Consider the following 19989-nt stretch of genomic DNA (forward strand, 5'->3'; position numbering starts at 1 on the left):
TGATGAGTATCAACGATGTCATCTTGGCATGCGTTCCGTAGAAACACTCACTACAGACAAGCCCCATTATTAATAATGAAGTGAGGAAGGCATAACTATTTAGGTACTTGTAGCCCATCACCGGGTCTCCCGCGTCCAAGGCCGGCCCTAGGCCATGGCAAGTGGCGGCCTAGGGCCCATCTAAAATTTGAATAAAATGATTTACTAAACAAAAACCAACATGGATGGGGCATATGCCCCCCTCACTAGTAGAAAAGAGGGCTTTGGTTCAGGCCGGGTCAGCCCATTAGTCCCGGTTCAGTCCAGAACCGGGACCAATGGGGCACTGGTCCCGGTTCGTGAGGCCAGGGGCCTGCCGGGCCTCGTGGGGGCATTGGTCCCGGTTCGTCTGGCCCCTTTGGTCCCGGTTGGTGGGATGAACCGGGACCAATGGGCCTCGCTCCTGGCCCACCACCATTGGTCCCGGTTGGTGGCTTGAACCGGGACCACAGGCTGCCCTTTAGTCCCGGTTCATGGCACGAACCGGGACCAATGAGGTGCCTATATATACCCCTCGCCCGCGAGCAGAGCACTCCAGTGCTATGTTTTTCTCTGGCCGGCGAGGGGAGGGCTTTGTGGTGCTCTAGCTCACCTCCTATGCACATGAGGTGTTCGATGAAATGCCCGAGCCACAGTAGTTAAGCTTTCTCCTCTCGAAGCTCGACCTCAAAGCTCCATTTTCCTCGAGATTTGTCTAGGTTTAGCGGCCCATCACGTCCCATTCCCGTCTTCACCACCGTCGATCGCCCGCGCCGATCTCGTCGCCGGCACCACCGTGGTGAGCCTCTTGTTCTTATCTTCTTTCTGAAAGAAAAAAATTCTTACTTTAGATAGGTACTTGTCTAATTTTCTTACTATTTTATTGCTTGTTATTATATAGTGCGATGGTTTTGGTATCCGCCCCCGTCGGCCCTCGTCCTGTCTATGATTCGGATGTGGTATATATTATCTTTATAACTATTGGTTCATTTATTGTTTATGAAAATTATGCCAACCAACATGACATAGATTTTATTTATCTAGGAGGTATGTGAACCGGAAATTCCAACCGCCCCTATTGTCGAGAGGTTAAATTTAGTTGAAGAAAAAAACAATTTCTTGAAGAAAAAATAAAAAAAATTGAGGAGGAGAAGATGATATTGAAGTTGCATGTTGCGGATGTCGTCGATGATCACAAGATCAAGATGGATGCAATGCGCTTGAAGATTAGAAAGATTAGAAAATATGCCATTCATACCGAGGCTTGGTATCATTATGCCGTTGGATCAATTGTTACCTTGGTTGCGATTATGATCGCATTTGTTTTCGCATTGAAATGTTTTACATAGTTTCAATGTATGGTTTAATTAATTAGATGCTCTGGAGAGCTATATGTTGTTAGATGAGTACTATGTATGTACTTTGGTTTTAATGTGATGATGAACTTCTATTAATTTGGTCACTTAATTATCTATTCATGATGTTCCGTAATGGTTTTTGACACACTTAATTATATATAATGCACGCAGATGAACCGACAATGGATGTATGGTGACAGACACACCTCCGAGTGCATTAAGGGCGTGCATGATTTTCTCGAAGTGGCTGAGGCAAACAAGCAGAATGGTTTTATGTGTTGTCCATGCCCTAAATGTGGGAATACGAAGTCCTACTCTGACCGGAAAATCCTTCACACCCACCTGCTTTACAAGGGTTTCATGCCACACTATAATGTTTGGACGAGGCACGGAGAAATAGGGGTTATGATGGAAGACGGCGAAGAAGAAGAGGATGACGACAACTATGTGCCCCCTGAATACGGTGATGCTGCAATGGGGGAAGCTGCTGAAAATCAAGAGGAACCAGACGATGTGCCCAATGATGCTGCAAGGGGGAAGCTCCTGAAGATCAAGAGGAACCAGTGCCCGATGATGATGATCTCCGCCGGGTCATTGTCGATGCAAGGACGCAATGCGAAAGTCAAAAGGAGAAGCTGAAATTCGATCGCATGTTAGAGGATCACAAAAAAGGGTTGTACCCCAATTGCGAAGATGGCAACACAAAGCTCGGTACCGTACTGGAATTGCTGCAGTGGAAGGCTGGTTTTCCGGACGCAGGTGGTTACAAATGCCAGGAGAGGAGGAAAAAAGTGGAGCAGACCCAAATTCAGAAGCTGCACGAAAGGGTTCAAGCGCTAGAGGAACGAGACGTAGCTCGCAGCAATCGACCTGCCGAAACTACCCCCGAAGCTACCCCGCCATCTCAGCGGAGAAGCAGCGTGGCTTCCACCGAGCTGCTTCAGCCGGAGCATGTCTTGACGGCTCTTGCTAGCTACCCCGTGGATGCTATCACGGAGTCTCAACATTGCCACCTTATGACGCGATGGGAGAACTTCAAAGTCAAGGCGGCTGTCGGCTCTGTTCGACCTCCTGAACCCAGCGCAACTTTTCACTGTCGTCCGATTCCAGAAGGATATGCTAGGCTGACGGTGGACGAAATAACGGAGGGATTTAAGGACCTCCAGCTTGACCACCCTACCGGTGAAGGGGAGACTCGACTGGGTTCTGCTCTGAAGACTCCATGCCTATGGCGGAAGGAGCTCATCAACCTTCCAAACTGGACGCCTCCGGCGAGTAAGGGCACTCCGCCTCCTCCTCCGGCGAGTGATCAGGGCACTCAGCCTCCTTCTCCGGCGCGTGGTGGCACTCCGCCTCCTCCTCCGGCGAGTGATCAGGGCACCCAGCCTCCTTCTCCGGCGCGTGGCGGCACTCCGCCTCCTTCTCCGCCTGCGCCGGCGCGCCCGAGCAGCCAGCCACCTCCTTCTCCGCCTCGTCAGCAAGGGCGGAAGAGACCCGCCGCCGCTCCGGCTGCTCCGGCGCGTCGTAGTCCTTCTCCTCCGCCTCGTAAGCAAGGAAAGAAGACAGCCGCAGCCGCTCCGTCTGCTCTGCCGGCGTCTAGCAGTACAGCCAGAGGCGGGAGGCAATATAGATTTGGTCCTTCTCTGAAGACTCCAGAGAAGTTACCATACGAGAGGACCGAGGAGGAAACCACGAAGATCGTGCGAGCCGAAGTGACGAACTTCTTTGAAGGGGTGAAAGCAAAGAAACATCCACCTCTGGAGGAGAAGGTAGATCCGGTGAAAGGGAAGCGCACTCTGGCTGCCCTGACAAAACCACCAAAGTCTCCGCCGAAAGGCAACTATGAGCGCATTATTGCAAAGACATTTGTCGAAGCGGAGCGGTCGGGAAATACTGTCAGTGATCAAAGATTAGAAGAACAACGAGCTGGGAAAAAATTGCCCAGCTCGGCGAACAAGCGAACCAATCGTGCCCCCCGCTCAAGGTGTCTAGCGACATCGTCGCTAATGATCCGAGGATGGTGGCCGGTTATAGCAATCTTGGAGATTACCTGCCCGACGATGTACATTATGATTTCTTGGAGGTGGACGAACACAAATACCATTACGGGAAGCCTCTCGTCAAAGATGAAAGATCTCTAACAACGATGATGCGAAGATTACATGATTGGTACATGAAAACCTGCAGAGAGTCTGGGGGGAGGGATACTTTGATGCTGAGAGTTAAAGAGGAGCATGACCTCGTTGGAATTGAACTGTTGAATGTTCCATTTGAGGAGTTCTTTTTCAATCAAAAGGCCCTCGATAAATCAACAGTCACTTGCTACTGTCTGTAAGTAGTACTACTTCTGTCATTAAGTCTCTTTATATAGGTCAGCTCTTTCATTGCATGTATTTATAATTATCCTCACTATATTATGCAGATTGAAGATCGCCGAATTGAAGAAAAGACAAATCGGTGATATTGGATTCATTAACACAAATCTCATAAATGCAACTGAGGTTAAATATTATGCCGAAAATACCGAGGCCAACTTGCTACGATCGTTGGTAATAAATGAAAACAAAGATATAATACTCTTTCCTTACAACTTCAAGTGAGTGTTACTATCTTGTGCATATTCGGTTTCCCTTATTAGTCCAGGTTATAGTAATGTAATTGATGACTTGTGCATGCGTGCGCAGCTTCACTATATTCTCCTAGAGATTAAGCTTGAGCAGGGAGTAGTAACTGTCTTAGACTCGAGACGAAAAGATCCTCAGGACTATGCGGACATTACTCAAATGCTCGAGAAGTAAGTTAAATCGATCATTATCCATCATATCAACAACTTTGTTCATTTCTTGATATCAAGTAATTGTTTTCTTTGTCTGGCAGGGTTTGGAGAAAATTCACCAAAAAAGCTCCGGGACTGCCGAAGAAGCTGGAATTTAGACACCCGAAAGTAAGTACTATAGTAGCATGTTCCGCGCATCTCCTAGTGATTCAAGCGCTAGTTTCATCAATACCATTTAGCATGCTTGCTTATCAGTTTGATTGACCTCTATTTCTTGTAAAGTGGTTGTGGCAGGAACAATGGAATGATTTCTGTGGATACTACGTTTGCGAGTCCATCCGCCACACGACCTGTGAGCGGGGCTACTCTGACGAACAATATGAAGTGCGTAAGCAATAATATTCACAATTTTATTTTATTACCATCATTTGTGTTGAGTTTCATTTATTCATATATATATGTATTGACCCCCTTCTTCAAATTAGATCTTTCAGATGCGGGATGAACTCCTAGCACCAGATCGTATGCGAGCAATTCAAGAGGAATTGACGGCATTCTTCCTTGACCACGTGATCGCTGAAGACGGAGGATACCATGTGGACCTTGACTTCGTATATAATTAGGAGATTATATTGTAAGAGATAATTATTGTATATATGTAGCCAGTACTGTCGGATAGATATACGAGAACTTGTTGTTCGACCAATCTCTCGGAGAAGGAGAGGTGGTCGATATCACTTCTCTCTGTATGCATATGTTCATGACGATCTTCTGTTTTCTTTATTTTCTTACTAGCTAGCGTGTCTAGTCCTCTCTATACGTATATAGTACGTAGCGTCGACCAAGCACGGAGATAAGAGAGGACACTTCTCTCTATTAATTAGCTAGCTAACACAATATATGAAACACCTAAATTAACCCCCCAAAACCCCCAACCCCCCCTTCAAAAAAAAAACCCAGCCCCTGAAATGCTGACACGTGGATGCCTATTAGTTCCGGTTAGTGACACCAACCGGGACCAAAGGCCCTCCTGCCTGGGCTCGCCGCACCGGCCACGTGGAGGCCCATCTGTCCCGGTTCGTGTAAGAACCGGGACTAAAGGGCTAGGGCATTAGTAACGACCCTTTAGTCCCATATGGCGAATCCTTGTCATCTTACCAGAACCCGCCCGGGAGAGTCATCACTGGTTGGTACGCCAGCGTCGACGCCGGCAACATAAGCCACCCACGCATATCCTTTATCCACTTATTTTGCTTGTCCAGCAGCTGGCCGTCCTTGTCATCCTCATGGAGGATGAGCATGGTACTGTCTGAGAGAGGCGCTGGCGCTGGAGCCGGCCGACCCGCCCCCTTGCTCGATGTTGATGTCAATGACAATGTCTTCTGGAGCACCTCCCTCTGTCTGGTGATGTGACGACACAGTCTGCCTGCATAGCGCGATCGAGTGGCACACCGTACTCTAACCTATAAGGTGGCTGGGCGACCCTCCCTCCCGAGCGTCCCTCGATTTCGCGCCATTGCTTGCCGTTCGATCGGGCCTGGTCGGGTCAACACTGCTACACTGCCGTTTGGTTTTGACTGAACGTTCCGTCGTGCTGGGCGATGGAAAGAAAAATAAGAGCGCATTTTTAGTTGACCAGGCAACCTCCCCGCTCGTGCATCTGTGCATGGGCAGCATGGCGCATTGGAAGGTAGGTTGTGCAGGTGGCATGCAGGTAGGTTAGGTAGGTAGCGAGGCCAGCGGGAGGCCATGGAAATAATCAAGCTCCGTGGTAGTATGCACGAGGCCGTGTTATTATCCAATAACAAGCCCCAAATAAGGCAAATTGAGCGAGCCAGCCCAACATTCCATGGATCCTAACATGCGATGCCCCTGGCAGAAACATTCTCAAGAACGTGGCATGTTCCTCCAACTAATCGACCCCTTCCCCGTTTCATCATCTCTCCATCTTCCGCATGCGCGTTATAAATTCAAATCTTGATCGTATGGAGGGCACAGGAGGAGGAAGAAGAAGAAGGAAGGAAGGGAGAGATCGTGTCAATTAGCTAGCCATGGCGTCGTCGTTGCCGTCTTCTTCTTGTTGGCATTCCGTGCTGCTGGTGGCCATGTTGCTGGTGGTGGTCATGGATCAGATGGCCATGGCGTACATGTACGATGACATCGAGATCGTGTGGGGCGACGACCACAGCTTCTTCTACATGGACGACGCCGGCGACGACGAGATCCTCGCGCTCTGCCTCGACCAGACCCACGGCTCGGGGTTCCACTCCAAGGAGGCGTTCCTCTACGCCCGCTTCGACGTCGACCTCATGCTCGTCCCCGACAACTCCGCCGGCACGGTCACCACGCTCTACGTAAGTCCGTCGATCGATCTCCGACCGCCGCCACACCGATACGCCATGTCAGGGCGCGGTCACCGTGCCCCGCGTTTACACGTCGGTGGCGAATTATTAAGAATGCGATCGGTGCGTGCAGCTGATGCCGGAGGACGTGCCGTGGGACTACCACGACGAGGTGGACCTGGAGTTCCTGGGCAACGTGACCGGCGAGCCCTACACGCTCCACACCAACATCTTCGCCAACGGCGTGGGCAACCGCGAGGAGCAGTTCCGCCTCTGGTTCGACCCCGCCGCCGACTTCCACACCTACTCCATCGACTGGAACCCCAAGCGCATCACGATCCTGGTGGACGGCGTGCCGATCCGGAGCTTCAGGAACAAGGAGGAGCACGGGGTGGCGTTCCCGACGTGGCAGAAGATGCGGCTGCACGGGAGCCTCTGGAACGCCGACGACTGGGCGACGCAGGGCGGCCGCGTCAAGACGGACTGGTCGGAGGCGCCCTTCTTCGCGCACTACCGCAACCTCCGCGTGTCCTGGTGCCGGCCGTCGCCGGGGGTGGCGTGGTGCGGCGACGAGCCGCCGGGGTCGACGTGGTTCGACCGGGGCCTGGACGCGGCGGCGCTGCGGCGGGCGCGCGACGCGCACATGATCTACGACTACTGCAAGGACGTCCAGCGGTACAGGTGGTCGGGGCTCCCCAAGGAATGCACCGTGGAGTAGTTGCATGATTTTTCTTGTAGGTTTATGCCTCTGCTCTGTAGTCTGTACATTACTTTGTTTGTTTGCTCTGGTCTAGATTAAGAACTAGCTGGACATGTTTTTTAATCTTTATTTACAAGTTTCATTGCAGAATATATTTATCTATAGAAATGAGAAATACATAAGTGTCACAAAGGTTGGCCTTCTGAGTTGGTCTTGAGGTAGTGACAGCAAGTAACCCAGACGATCAGCAATTTTACTGATCCCTCTTAAGCTGGTTGCTAAGTGAAAACAAATGAATGATCCTGGTGTAAATATGAGTACTGCTTGTTGTGAACAAGGTCTTGTACAATTAACTTAAAAAAGATCAATGTAGTGAAATTGGATTTTCTCTGAATCACAGAAGTTGTATCCGATGACCCGCGGTAAGAGAAAACCTATATTAAGCTCATTCCAAAGATAATACGCACTTAGTAAGTTAGTAGTTTTGATGTGATTTGACATGAAAGAGAACATATATATCCAATAGAACACTAAGCACTAAACTTCAAAAAAAAAAAATCCCCAAAGGAATTATTACCTAATGAAGGGTATTTCTACCTAACTGCAACAGGTACCACTAAACTTCCAAAACTATCAGATGCATTTGATACCAACCAGCATCCTCCCTGAGAAGCAAATACAGTTCGGACAAACAACTTTATTTCTGTATAAACTCATCGTTCAACTGCAACTAATGGCAAACTCAGATAGTAGAAACAAAAATGGATCAGCCCTATAACTGCAGTCCACTCGATCACAGCTCAAGACTAAATACAAATATAAATGGGGAAAAAAAATGAGTACCATGAGGTATGGGCACGATGAGGATAAAATAGGTTCATGGCATCAGAAATGCGAAGAGTCTAGTCTCTTGTCAAGCTACAAAAAACTATCAGATGCATTTGATACCAACCAGCATCCTCCCTGAGAAGCAAATGCCGTTCGGACAAACAACTTTATTTCTGCATAAACTCATCGTTCAACTGCAACTAATGGCAAACTGCAAATAACAAGATTCCATGATCTGCCGACAGTTTACGCACAACCTGGTTTCTGAAGGCCAAATAACTTCCATAAAGCTAAAATGTACCACCACTTATAAACACAATTCTAGGTACCAACACTAGAAATGTAAGGCATATCAATGTACAAATCTGAGAAACTATTCAAAGCAGAGCCAACTGTTCATGCCAATGCTGAAGAAATCAAGCTCTTACCGAGCTAATGCCAGCGACAACCAAGGATCAGTGGAATGTTGTTGATCAACCAAGGGATTTTCTTTTGGAAATTTTGTTGCATATGCACGAGCAAATGCCGTTCGCAGAGCACACTGTTTAGCCCAAATAGGAAGCATCTGAGGTTTCTGTAGAGCCTGCCTGGGCCAAATGGAATTGATGAGCCTGAACTGAAAATTCAGTTCCAGCCAGTCTTGTGAAACCATTTGAGCCAGTCCTTTGCCCTTGATTCAGCTTCATCTTCCTTCTCAACTTCATGTCTTCTTCTCTTTGGCATTTCCAACAGCTCAAACAAAGTTTGTTTGCAGCAGAGGCCGCAACGAAAACGGAAAACCAACAGTGCCACACATATAGATACAGGGACGGAGAGGGTAACAGTGAGTGAGGGCAACATGATTGAATTAGTAATAGTCAGTCCACAAGAGCACAAATCCAGCATTTACAGCTCAAGACAGCAAGCAATACATGAGAGCCCGCTGAGGACTGCTACTCGGCACCAGTTTCTCAGATGTTCATTTGTATGTGTCCAGCAACAGCTATAGAAAAAAGGAAAGAGAACGCTTCCAGATCTCTATCAACATTCGGGTCCATTTGACCTCGCCAAAAAGCATCATCGCCCGCGCACCGCAAGCATCAGGGCACCATTCGTCGCCCACTGGATTCCGCAGTCTAAAATGGACGCCAGTGGCTGGAGGAGGAGGACTGACAGAGCGACGCCCAGGTGGCCCGGTGCCTTCGCTAGTTCTTCCGGCGCTTGTCCCTGGGGGAGACCATGGCGGTCGACTCCGACACGTCCTGCAGCTCAAGCATCGATTGCGATCTCGTGTGGGCCGGGAACAGCAGCTTCGGTGGACGAGGAGCAGGTGGGGAAGCATAGGCACCCATGGCGTTGCCAGGCTTCCTGTGCGAGCGCCGGGAAGGCAGCTTCTGAGCTTCATCATCGCTGCCGCTGTTGCTCCCTGAGCTGCTTGTGGCGGCCGGAGACAATGTCATCCTCCTGCAAGTCGTGGGGCTGTCCACTACATCATCTTCAGGGTACACCTCTTTGCTCTGTGCTTTGCCCCACTTGAAACTGAATGGGAGAAGACCTTTGCGCTTCCTGGGGGATGGGGTTTCTGGCTTCGGAAGGCCCTTCACCGGTGGGGGAGATGGGATCACAGCAACTGGGGGCTTCGCAAAAGATCCGGACTTGCCATTGTAGAACTTGGATACTCCTTTCCTGCCATACAGAAGAAGGTTGCTCAGCAAAGTGGAAGATCTGTAAATATCATGACGCGTAAAGTCTCTCGACTAAGATATTATCTGATAAGTGCAAGAATTTATAGACAAGAACAATCTCCAGGCTGCTCACGGGTAACCAAAAGACAAAATTAAGTTGCCAGATCAACAACATAGACAAATCACTGAGTATTTTAATGACACAGTTCCACAAATACTTAACATATACAATGAGCTACCTGACAAAAGCATGTGAAAGAAGATCGTGCTATATGTTTAATGATCGCGTTCCTGTGTTAAGATACATCGAATTGCGCCCTGTTTGCACATGACTTGATCACCACCTTGATCCTACAGCATCTACGCACATTTGCTGATGGCAAGAGCCAACGAGTACCATTAAACTAGTAAATAAGCGTACCAAGATCATAGTACTGTAGAAAATTAAAGAGAAACTAAGGCTGATCCCTAGATTACATGCGAAAAGTTAGCGTGCCCATTTTTTGCCCTCAAGAGACTTAATAAGAGTAAAAATATGATAAGCATCCTGATAAGATAAATGAATGCATTCAGGTTTATGTATACACAAACAGAGGAATGAATCATATTCAGATGGTTAATTGAAAGTATAGCAACCAACGACATCACTGTATCAGAGAGCTGTGCCTACCATTTGTAAGTATCAATAAGTAATGCTGCGGGGTTACCGAAAACCAATATTATTGACCTTTTAATCTAATTGATCACAGCGAACATGCAGAATGGATTGTGCATTACTTTTGGCAAAGTTGAATCTATGTACAGGATTGTCTTACTAACAGAACAAATTTCATTACTAAAATGAGCATCCATTTTGACGACACAAAACAATCAAAATTCTGCAAGAGCACGATATGTACGATGCGACGTCACATAAGCATAATTACCACAGCTTTCCAGCAAACTACTAATGGGCCTGAACGTAACACTAGGCAGGGCACAGTAAGCAGGCCGATACTACACAGACACCTGATACACTATTCAGGTTCAGCAGTACTGCCCCTTATATGCTATATATAATTAAATACACAATGAACAGCCATGAACTATGAAGAACTGGAGATTCAATCTTTCTGTAGAGTGTAGAGTCTGGACAAACACATATGACTGGCATTCTAAGATTAAAAGGAAGACACCAAGAACTTAATAATTAGATAAAAGCAGTGTCAGCTTTCCTAAGACAAGTAACCAAAGCATACACAAAAGGTATCCAAAGCAATAAGCACCAAAACATTACTACACACAAAATATCCAGTCTATTCACTGAAACCTTTCAATCTCACACTGTCCCAGCTTCACAAGTCAAAGGAAACTCAGCATTCACAAATTAGTTCAATTAAAGGCATCAATGCCGGTGAAACTATGTACTAGTCCAAGGACCAAAGAGCACACATGGTGCGGTGCGGTGCCGTTGGTCGTAATGAACACCACCTACAATATCAGAGCCTAATCCCCCCAACCACATTGGTCGCAAAGGGCCAAGGCACCAGCAAGAACCACCCAGAACGCTAAACGAGCTCAGATTATCCAAGACCGACAAGGAAATCCCCAAATTCGCTAACAGAAGCACGGGCCCGAGGATCGGGAACTAAATTACCTCGCTGAAATCACTTCAAGACAACCCAAGAAGAGACGGGGAACTAATAAGAACCTAACGCGCATTCCCCGACTTTATAAAACCGATCAAGAACCGTCGCGCCGGTCCGGACGGCCGAGGGAACTCCCAGCATTTCCGCACGGGGAACACGCGGGGCGGGACCAAGAACGGCCGCGGCCGCCCACATTACCCACGAATCGCTCGACGGAGCGGCCAAGAAACGCCGGCCGCCGACCGAGACCCAAGATCCGCGCTCCTTGGCGGGCCTGGGGGGAGGGGGGAAGTGAGGAAGCGGGGGAGGGGGCGCTCACCTGAAGGGCAGGGCCTCGTTGAGCGCGTCCATGGTGTCGAAGGGCCCCTTGTAGTTGCTCTGCACCTCGCCGTCGCCGCCCTCGACCTCCTCGCCGTCCCACTCCCACTGCGCCGCCGCCGCCGGGCTGTCGCTGTCCCGGCCCCCCGACGAGCCGCCGCGCCCGCCCGAGGCCGGCGGCGAGGCGTAGGCGCCGCAGCGCGCGGCGCGGCCGAACCGGCCGCCGCCGGCCAGCCCGGGCCCGCTCTTCAGCGCGATCGACATGGCCCCGCGCCGCGCTCCGCTGCTCTGCTCTTCCGCCCCTCCGCTCCGCTCCGCTCACATGCAACGGAAGGCGCCTCCTTTTTTTTCTCTCTCTCTCTCGCTCGCACGCGCACGCCGCACGCTGCAGGCTGCGCGCCCACCGAAAAAGGGTACTGTAGTGAGGACCTGGGAGGGGAGGGGGTTGGTTCCTCTTTTTTTATGGGGTGGAGGAGGTTGGGAGTATTTATTTAGCACCCAAAAAGAGGCTTTTTCTTCTTCTTCTTTTTTCCATATTTTTTTTTTGTTTCCACATGAGTTCTTTTTTTTATGTGGAATAAGGTTTCTACATGAGCTTGCAGCTCCCCACACACAAATAATGCTGAATTGAAATCTCGGTCGACTTAGACTTGGCTGCGAGAGAAAGAGGAAAAACCTTAGTTGGCTCAAAATTATTTATGGAAATGTATGACGTGTAGTATTTATTTATGGAAATAGTAGGGGCAAGATTGTAATAATGCATTCCATTTTGCTTCATAGTCGATTAGTACACGTATTATACATCGTATAATTTACCGCGGATAGAGTATTGCCGCAACATTCTACGAACCCACGCATAATGCTGAAGTGGTTGCTCAATTTTCGACTGTCTTGTTCTCATAACATCTTTTTTTAAACACAAACTCTCATATAAATGCACATACACTTATCTCATGAATGATTGACGAAGCCATCACAGGCGTCTCCTAGTCGATGGGAATGTTTCCTCCCACTAAATGCACATTGCAGGAAAGCTATGATGAACTGATTCCACCGCAAGGAACATAACCAGCTAAGCCATGCTCAGTTCGCTTCTCATAACATCTGCAATGGGTGGAGATGAGGATCTAGATCTTTTTTGCAACAATGTAACCACAAGAGGTGGTTATGACGACCTTTAGTTTGGCTACTCAATCCGATAAAAAGATATAAGATCTGGAGAGGTGTACCATTGTTGTTCATAGATATTGTCGAGAGATTGGCATGCCTACATATATGTGCAACCATCAAGCCTCGCCTCGACAGCCTCTAGACATGTTCTTATATACTATCGACCAAAGCATTCTCCTTCTTTGCCGCGATGTCAATGTTTGTTCATATCTCATCTCCTCTACCCCCAAACTAAATAGCATTACATCGACCATGCTCGAGCCTCCACCAACAAATTGATCGGCGATGCCACATATCCATTTTTATCCATTTCTCTGACAAGTAATTCCGGACGGAGGAAGTACATTGTAGCGAGGCATGAACTAAGAAACCTGGCTAGAAAAAAGTATAAGAGGGGGACAAGAACGTTTGGTCCATGGGTGTATATACACCCTGTATAGGAAAATTAGTAATTAAATAAAAATTCAGAAAAAAATTGAAATAAACCTGACCTCCCATTGTACTAGTAAAAAAAATCCATAAAAAGAAAAAACCCATTGACTTCTTTTTAGAAAAATACAAAAATTTCGGCCAAAAGCCAAAATAGCGTGAATGGTGACCTGTAATAGCAATAATTTTTGTTTTCTTACCTAAAGTCAACCCTGGTTTTTTATTCTTGAAAAGATATATATACTACTCCCTCTGTCTCATAATGTAAGACGAGGGACAGAGGAAGTAGTGCAAAAGAAAGTCATGTTTATTCTAAAAAAGCTTCTAAATTCTGTTTTACTTTTTTAAAAATTTCTCATATTAGATGTATATACACCAAGGAATCAAAGGGCATTTCCCATAAGCGGGGTGCTATTTAGCCGTGGTACCCTTGTTTCACAACTGAGATGTGAGGGGGTGTTTAATTTTTTTTGAACACAGTACAGACGCAAGCGCTCATATACACGCGCATACACACACCCCTATGAACGCACACACGCATAACCTATCCCTATGAGCACCTTCGAAAGACTGAGTCGGCATATCATCTTGAAATTTATGAAGTAACCGTAGGCACCTCGTCGTCGACGAGAACGTCTCCTCCCACTGAATGTGCATCACCGAAAATCCTGAAATAAATCCAGGAATAAATGCGAGCACCAGGATTTGAACCCTGGTGGGCTGGGAATACCACAGTCCCTCTAATCCAACCACAGGTTGGTTCGCGTGTTCAATTTTATTGATTGAAGAAGATGGTACCGTGTCCAATATTTTGTACAAAAGACCCCCTACATGAGTTAAAATTGCATCGAAGTACATGCATCCATTCCACATGAATAAGCAATCCATGTCGTGTGAACAAACCCCGCGCAAGTAACCTTTTGAGTGGTGTGTAGGTAGAGCAAAACACCAGATTAGAACAATATAATGGATCAGTACGAACCACCTGAAAATGTGAAGGGAAAAGCGGTGCGTGCTTTCTAAAAGAGGAGGAGTTGGTTCAAAGACAACTGGACACGGCCCCATCTTCTCTAATGCAGCTAGGATTTTGCCAAAATGGATGGTGTAGTGTATCTGCTCGCTGCTTCACATTTATTGAGCGCCCATTATCTTGGAAGGGGACAACCATGCAATAATGTCATGTTGCATATATGCACACTACGTGTACCGTGTGCACTAAACGTTTGGCTATGTTCCCATCCAAGAAAATAAGTTTGGATACGTGCTACGGTGACGCTGCATGCGCCTTTTTTTAATACGGGAAATGTTGATGAGACCTGGAGCCTTATGGATAATAGCACAACACACACAACACGAATAAACGCAACAAATGGCAGGCACAACTGCCTGGAGACGAAACATCGATGGACATCGAGTTGACCTCGCGCGGGACGACAAGCACAAATGCCTAACCTCGCAAAGCAAAACCTTAGATATCGTCGTCTCCTTCGACATTGACCACAGTGTGGGATGCAAGCTGTCAAACGAGATCGTCAAAGAAGACGTGGCGCGAGATAGGACATCCACGCCGCTTAACATAGTCAGAGCTCGCATAATCATGCTCACATCACCGCCACCATGTCGATGTCGATGTCGATGTCGCTGTCGGGGAGGGGGACTCCATCCCCTCTCACCAAGCTGGAGGGGACATGGATTGCCACGAAGATGCATCACCATTGTAGAACACACCAACCGCCATCAGCTGCCCGTCACCCGGACCATAGCCTTGATCGCCATCCCACCGGAGCGGTGAAAAAGCTCGCCGCCGCCACCTTCCTTGGACCACACGAGCTTGCCCAACGACCACCTTTTCAGTGAAGAAGTATAATTGTCCGAGTTGCTTCAGACGACCACGGTGAGCCCACCAAGCTGCACTGACTTTTTTTTTGCGGGTGAACACAAAAATAATGTATAGTGTGCGAAAGGACCAGCAATGTCTTAAGATAAAAACGAGACAGGAGCCCACATGATCTCCATCTTCTCCATCGTCCACTACTTAACCTCCGACAAGGTCGCTTGCTTTGGCCGTCTTCGGCTCGATCAGCTTCCTGTTCCGCTGGTGAGGGCGCAGCTTTGTCCAGCTCGTATGTCGCCGGACAGGGAGAAGAAGCTCATAAAGATGTTGAGCCATGTTATAGCAGAGTGAAAAACGGGGACTGAGATCCAGTGCCTTTATCAAGTGAAGTCACGCTGCAACTTTACCCTGCTAATCTCCATCCAATTCACATCCCACGGTCTAGATCACACAAGGGGAAAGGCTCTCAACACTTAGCAGTTTTCAGGATAGCAGCAAACATCAATAAACTGCAAACAACGATGCAGTGGCACTTGAACTCAGTTTTATTTGAACAGATTGAAACCCAAAAAATAAAGAACTGCAGATACTCATGAGCAGACTATAAAACAAAATTTGGTTTGGTTATACAGTAGTGCATTATGCAATCAAAGTGGAATAAATCAATTGCAGTTGACACTAAATCCAGTAGAACTTGATATTAAAAGGCTGCAGCGCATAATGTCCGAATGCTACAGCAATAAGTGTCAATGTTGAGTAATCATCTACACAAAAGCTATGCTGAAAACTGCTAAGTGTTGAGAACCTTTCCCCTTGTGTGATCTGGACCGTAGGATGTAGATTAGATGGAGATTAAAAAGGTAAAATTGCAGCGTGACTTCACTTGATAAAGGCACTGGATCTCAGTCCGAAAAACGGACCGGGCTTCAAGGCTTTTGCAGACAACCGCGCTCTAGCAATAGTCTTTCAGATGTTTGGACACGAAATAATGGCAAACGCGTTAGATGGTACATTGCCTTCACGATTTTAATAAGAGATCGATCCGAGGTAGCAGTACCCAGTAATCAAAAAATCCTTGGATCGTGTACCACTCACACGAGAGATGCGTATGCACATACGCGATCGCATCACTTGGAAAAATCGTCTGCGTTATTGATCACCGGACCAGATCGACCCAATTAAGAGCAACCCTAGCGGATTTTCTATATTATTTCGATCGCTATAATAACCATAATACAGTCATTCTTTTTTAAAATCACATTCTAGCATAGGGGTAGTCTTTATATGGCTTTTGAGCATCATAATTTGTAGAGCTCGCTTTATAAATGACATTGCAACCTTCGTATTCGGAGACTAGGGGGGTTGCAAGTGCGGGAGGAAATTTTTAGCTTCTTTCTCCTCGTGCCACGGACGACTTTAAAGCAGCATGTTGCATGTAGACGCATCTCCATTTTTTGATCAATCACCAATAAGCGGGGCGACGTGACAGGTAACCACTCGTCCATTAATAGCACGACCACTCACTCAGACTTTCTGAAGTGTTCATTCAGATTGCCGCCATGCAGCATCAATCTGCGGCTATAAACGTTTGGTGACGACGCATCCGCATCACCCAAATCCTGGTTGGCGTCCCCTCAACAATGTTGGTGACAATGTTGCCGTCCACTCCTCCACTCCGCTTGCCGTCCACTCCTCCACTCTCCGCAACAATGTTGCCGCACAAGAATGCAGCCTATTGGCTGAACTTGGCAGCAGAAAGGAGGAAACAATTGTAAAATAAGAAAACATAGAAAACCATTGTAAAATGAAGAAAACAAAGAAAACCATTTTAAAATGAAGAAAACGAAGAAAACCAGTGAAAAAACATATAGAACCAAAGTAAAAAAATGAAATAGAAAAAAAAACCCGAAGAAAAATAGAGCAGAGCAAACCTACAACGCGCAATGAAGAAAACATACTAATAGGCCGGTCCGCTAGTCGTCGTATGCAAGCGATTTCTATTAGAAATTGGTACAGGCCACATACACCCCTGGAGATCCGATTTTGCCGCCTGCACGCGGTAAACAACAGACGACCCAACGCCTACTGGCAAGGCGGGTTGGGCCGACCCAGTTCGGCTTTTTTCTCCTTTTTTTGTTTGCAGATTTTTCTGTTGCCTTTTCTTCTTTTTATTTTCCCTTTTTCTCCTTTTCTTTTCTTACTCTTTTCTTATTATTTTTAAATAATTCACATTTTTAAAGCCATAAAGATGGTGAATTGCACAAAAAGTTCATCGTGTATTACAAAAATGTTTACCATATATTAAGAAAATGTTTACCATATATTACACAATAAGTTCACCGTGTATTAGAAGAATGTTCATCGTATATTAAAAATATGTTAAAACTATAAAACAAAAATATTCAATGTATATTTACAAATGTTCTGTTTTTATTACAAAAAGTTCATGCTATTTAAAAAATTGTTTAGTTTCTATTTAAAAATGCTAATAATATATTGTGAAATTATTCTCCATATGCTAAAAGTCTAAAAGAATGTTCAATGTGTATTTAAAAATTGTTTGCCATATATAATCAAAATTATAGTATAGAAACTATAAAAAAAGAGAAAGTGCGAAAAGAAAAAAAAGAAAATCTGGTTTGCTATAGTGGCTCGGCTCGCAAAAGTACCTAGTTTGGTACAACACCGTCTGCTACAATGTGCCGGGCGCCCCTATGTCTCGCATTAACTGAGACAGGAGCGAACCCCTTGCTGAAAGGAGCCGCCAGTTGCGCCAGCCCACGCACGAGGGAAACACCAGCCTGTTCTCTGTTTTGTTCTTTTTCATATTTTTTGTTTTTGTTTTTTGCTTTCTTTTCTTCTTTTGTTTATACTTTAAAATATTATAAACATATATATTACAAAAAACACTCTTCAAAAACATTTAAAAAATGATGAACAAGCCTTTAAAACAAGTTGAACAAGTATTTGAAAAATGTTGAACATGTATTTGAAAAACTGTCAATCATGTATATAAAAATGTTAAACAAGTATTTGGCAAATATTGAAAAAGTATTTGAAAAACTGTTGATCGTGTATTTGAATTTTTTTATTAAGTATATAAAAATGTTGAACAAGTATTTGAAAAATATGAACAAGTATTTGAAAAAAAAGTTGAAAAAGTATTTGGAAAAAAATTGTTGAACAAGTATTTGAAAAAAAGTTGATCATGTATATAAAAATGTTGAATAAGTCTTTGAAAAAAATGTTGAATGGGTTTTTGAAAAATATGGAACAAGTATTTAAAAAAATGTTGGTCATGTATATAAAAATGTTGAACAAGTATTTGGAAAATTGTTGAACAAGTACTTGAAAAATGTTGAACAAGTATATAAGAATGTAGAATGAAAAATAAAAGGAAACACAGAAAAACCAAAAAGATGGAAACCAAAATTAAACAAAATAAATAAAAGGAAAAATAAAATGAATAAAACTGAAGAAACAAATGAAAAAACCCGGGGAAGAAAAAAAAAGGAAACGGAAAAAACAAAAAAAAACCCGACTTGACTTGCTTCAAGTAGGAGAAAAATGGAAATAAAGCAGACCGTGTCGCCTCAAGTACAATGCGCCATAGATTTCATCAAAATGTCGAATACTAGCACAGTGGCTAGCCGCTCTCCTTATTAGCCGGGACACCCGGGATCTAATCCCAGCCCACAAAACTTCTGTCTCGCTTAATGCGATAAAAGAGTCGCTGCGCAATGTGTCGCCTGCTATAGTGAATGACTGGGCCGGCCCATTTTGTACTTGCCCCTGTGTGTCTCCTCGTCTATTTGACGCATGTGGGTGATGAACATGGGCTCTCTATTCTACGTTAATAGGGGAGCTCATTAATGAGCGTTGTGCCACGTGCATAGGCGGAGTCATGAAACGCCGCGTCTATTTCTCGCATTAAGCGAGACGAGAGGCTGCTCTCGCTGAAGGTTTTTCCTCTCCCATTTCGTATTTGGCTGGCCCATTCACGCATGCATATAGCAGGGTTCGATCCTTGGTCTCCAGGGGCGACCGCGGGTGGTGCTACCACTCTGCCGAAGTCACGTTCATGATAAGTTGTAGGTGCGCGTCGTACTTGAGGCAATTCAAGCCGGTCTTTCTTTGAGTTTTTTTCTTTTTTGTTTTGTTTTATTTTTTTCTTCATTTTTTCATTCTTTTTGCTCTTTGTTTCTTCATTTCCTTTTGTTTATTTTATTTTTATTTCTTTTTTTCTTCTCCGGGGTTTTTCATTTGTTTCTTCAGTTTTTTTATTTCCCTTTTCCTTTGGTTTATTTTGATTATTTTTCAATTTTCTTTTTTTCTTTTTTCTTTGTTTCCTTTTGTTTTTCATTCTACATTCTTATATACTTGTTCAACATTTTTTATATACTTGTTCAAAAAAATTCAAATACTTGTTCAACATGTTTTTCGAATACTTGTTCAAAAAATTTCCAAATACTTGTTCAACATGTTTTTCGAATACTTGTTCAACATTTTTTGAAATACTTTTTCAACATTTTTATATACGTGATCAACATTTTTTCAAATACTTGTTCACCATTTTTTTGAAATGTTTTTTGTAATATGTATATTTAGAATATTTTAAAGTATAAAGAAAAGTAAAAAAATAAAGAAAAAAACAAAAAACAAAAAACGTGAAGAAAAACGAAACGCAAAACAGGCTGGTGCTTCCCGCACGTGTGGGCCGGCCCAACTAGCGGGTCCCTTCAGCGAGTGGTTCGCTCCTGTCTCGCTTAATGCGAGACATAGGGACGCCTGTCAAGAAGTAGCTCGACTCCCCTAAGGGGAGCCAGTAATGGGCCGGCCCATTAGCCTGGTTCATTTGTTCGTAGTGAGGGTGTAAGGCAGGAGTCCACATGCAACACACAATTTTGTTGTCAACTTCATAGCT

The 19989-nt window shown here is 45.5% G+C and overlaps 2 protein-coding genes across 2 annotated transcripts; one reads left to right on the forward strand and one right to left on the reverse strand.

Annotated features, from left to right (window-relative positions):
* The first annotated feature begins 5957 nt into the window (after nucleotides 1-5957).
* On the forward strand, nucleotides 5958-7386 carry LOC123141916 (xyloglucan endotransglucosylase/hydrolase protein 24). The gene is made up of 2 exons (XM_044560982.1): nucleotides 5958-6506; nucleotides 6628-7386. Exons 1-2 carry the CDS (start codon nucleotides 6204-6206, stop codon nucleotides 7210-7212), a joined length of 888 nt encoding a protein of 295 aa, XP_044416917.1. The 5' UTR covers nucleotides 5958-6203; the 3' UTR covers nucleotides 7213-7386.
* A 1464-nt stretch (nucleotides 7387-8850) lies between these two features.
* LOC123145754 (uncharacterized) lies at nucleotides 8851-12060 on the reverse strand. The gene is made up of 2 exons (XM_044565240.1): nucleotides 11634-12060; nucleotides 8851-9687 (listed from the first exon to the last, which is right to left on the reverse strand). The coding sequence occupies exons 1-2, from the start codon at nucleotides 11894-11896 to the stop codon at nucleotides 9207-9209; spliced, it is 744 nt and encodes a 247-aa protein (XP_044421175.1). The 5' UTR covers nucleotides 11897-12060; the 3' UTR covers nucleotides 8851-9206.
* Between the last annotated feature and the right edge of the window lie 7929 nt (nucleotides 12061-19989).

Source organism: Triticum aestivum, chromosome 6D (genome assembly GCF_018294505.1).
Source record: "Triticum aestivum cultivar Chinese Spring chromosome 6D, IWGSC CS RefSeq v2.1, whole genome shotgun sequence".
In the NCBI taxonomy this organism is placed as follows: Eukaryota; Viridiplantae; Streptophyta; class Magnoliopsida; order Poales; family Poaceae; genus Triticum; species Triticum aestivum.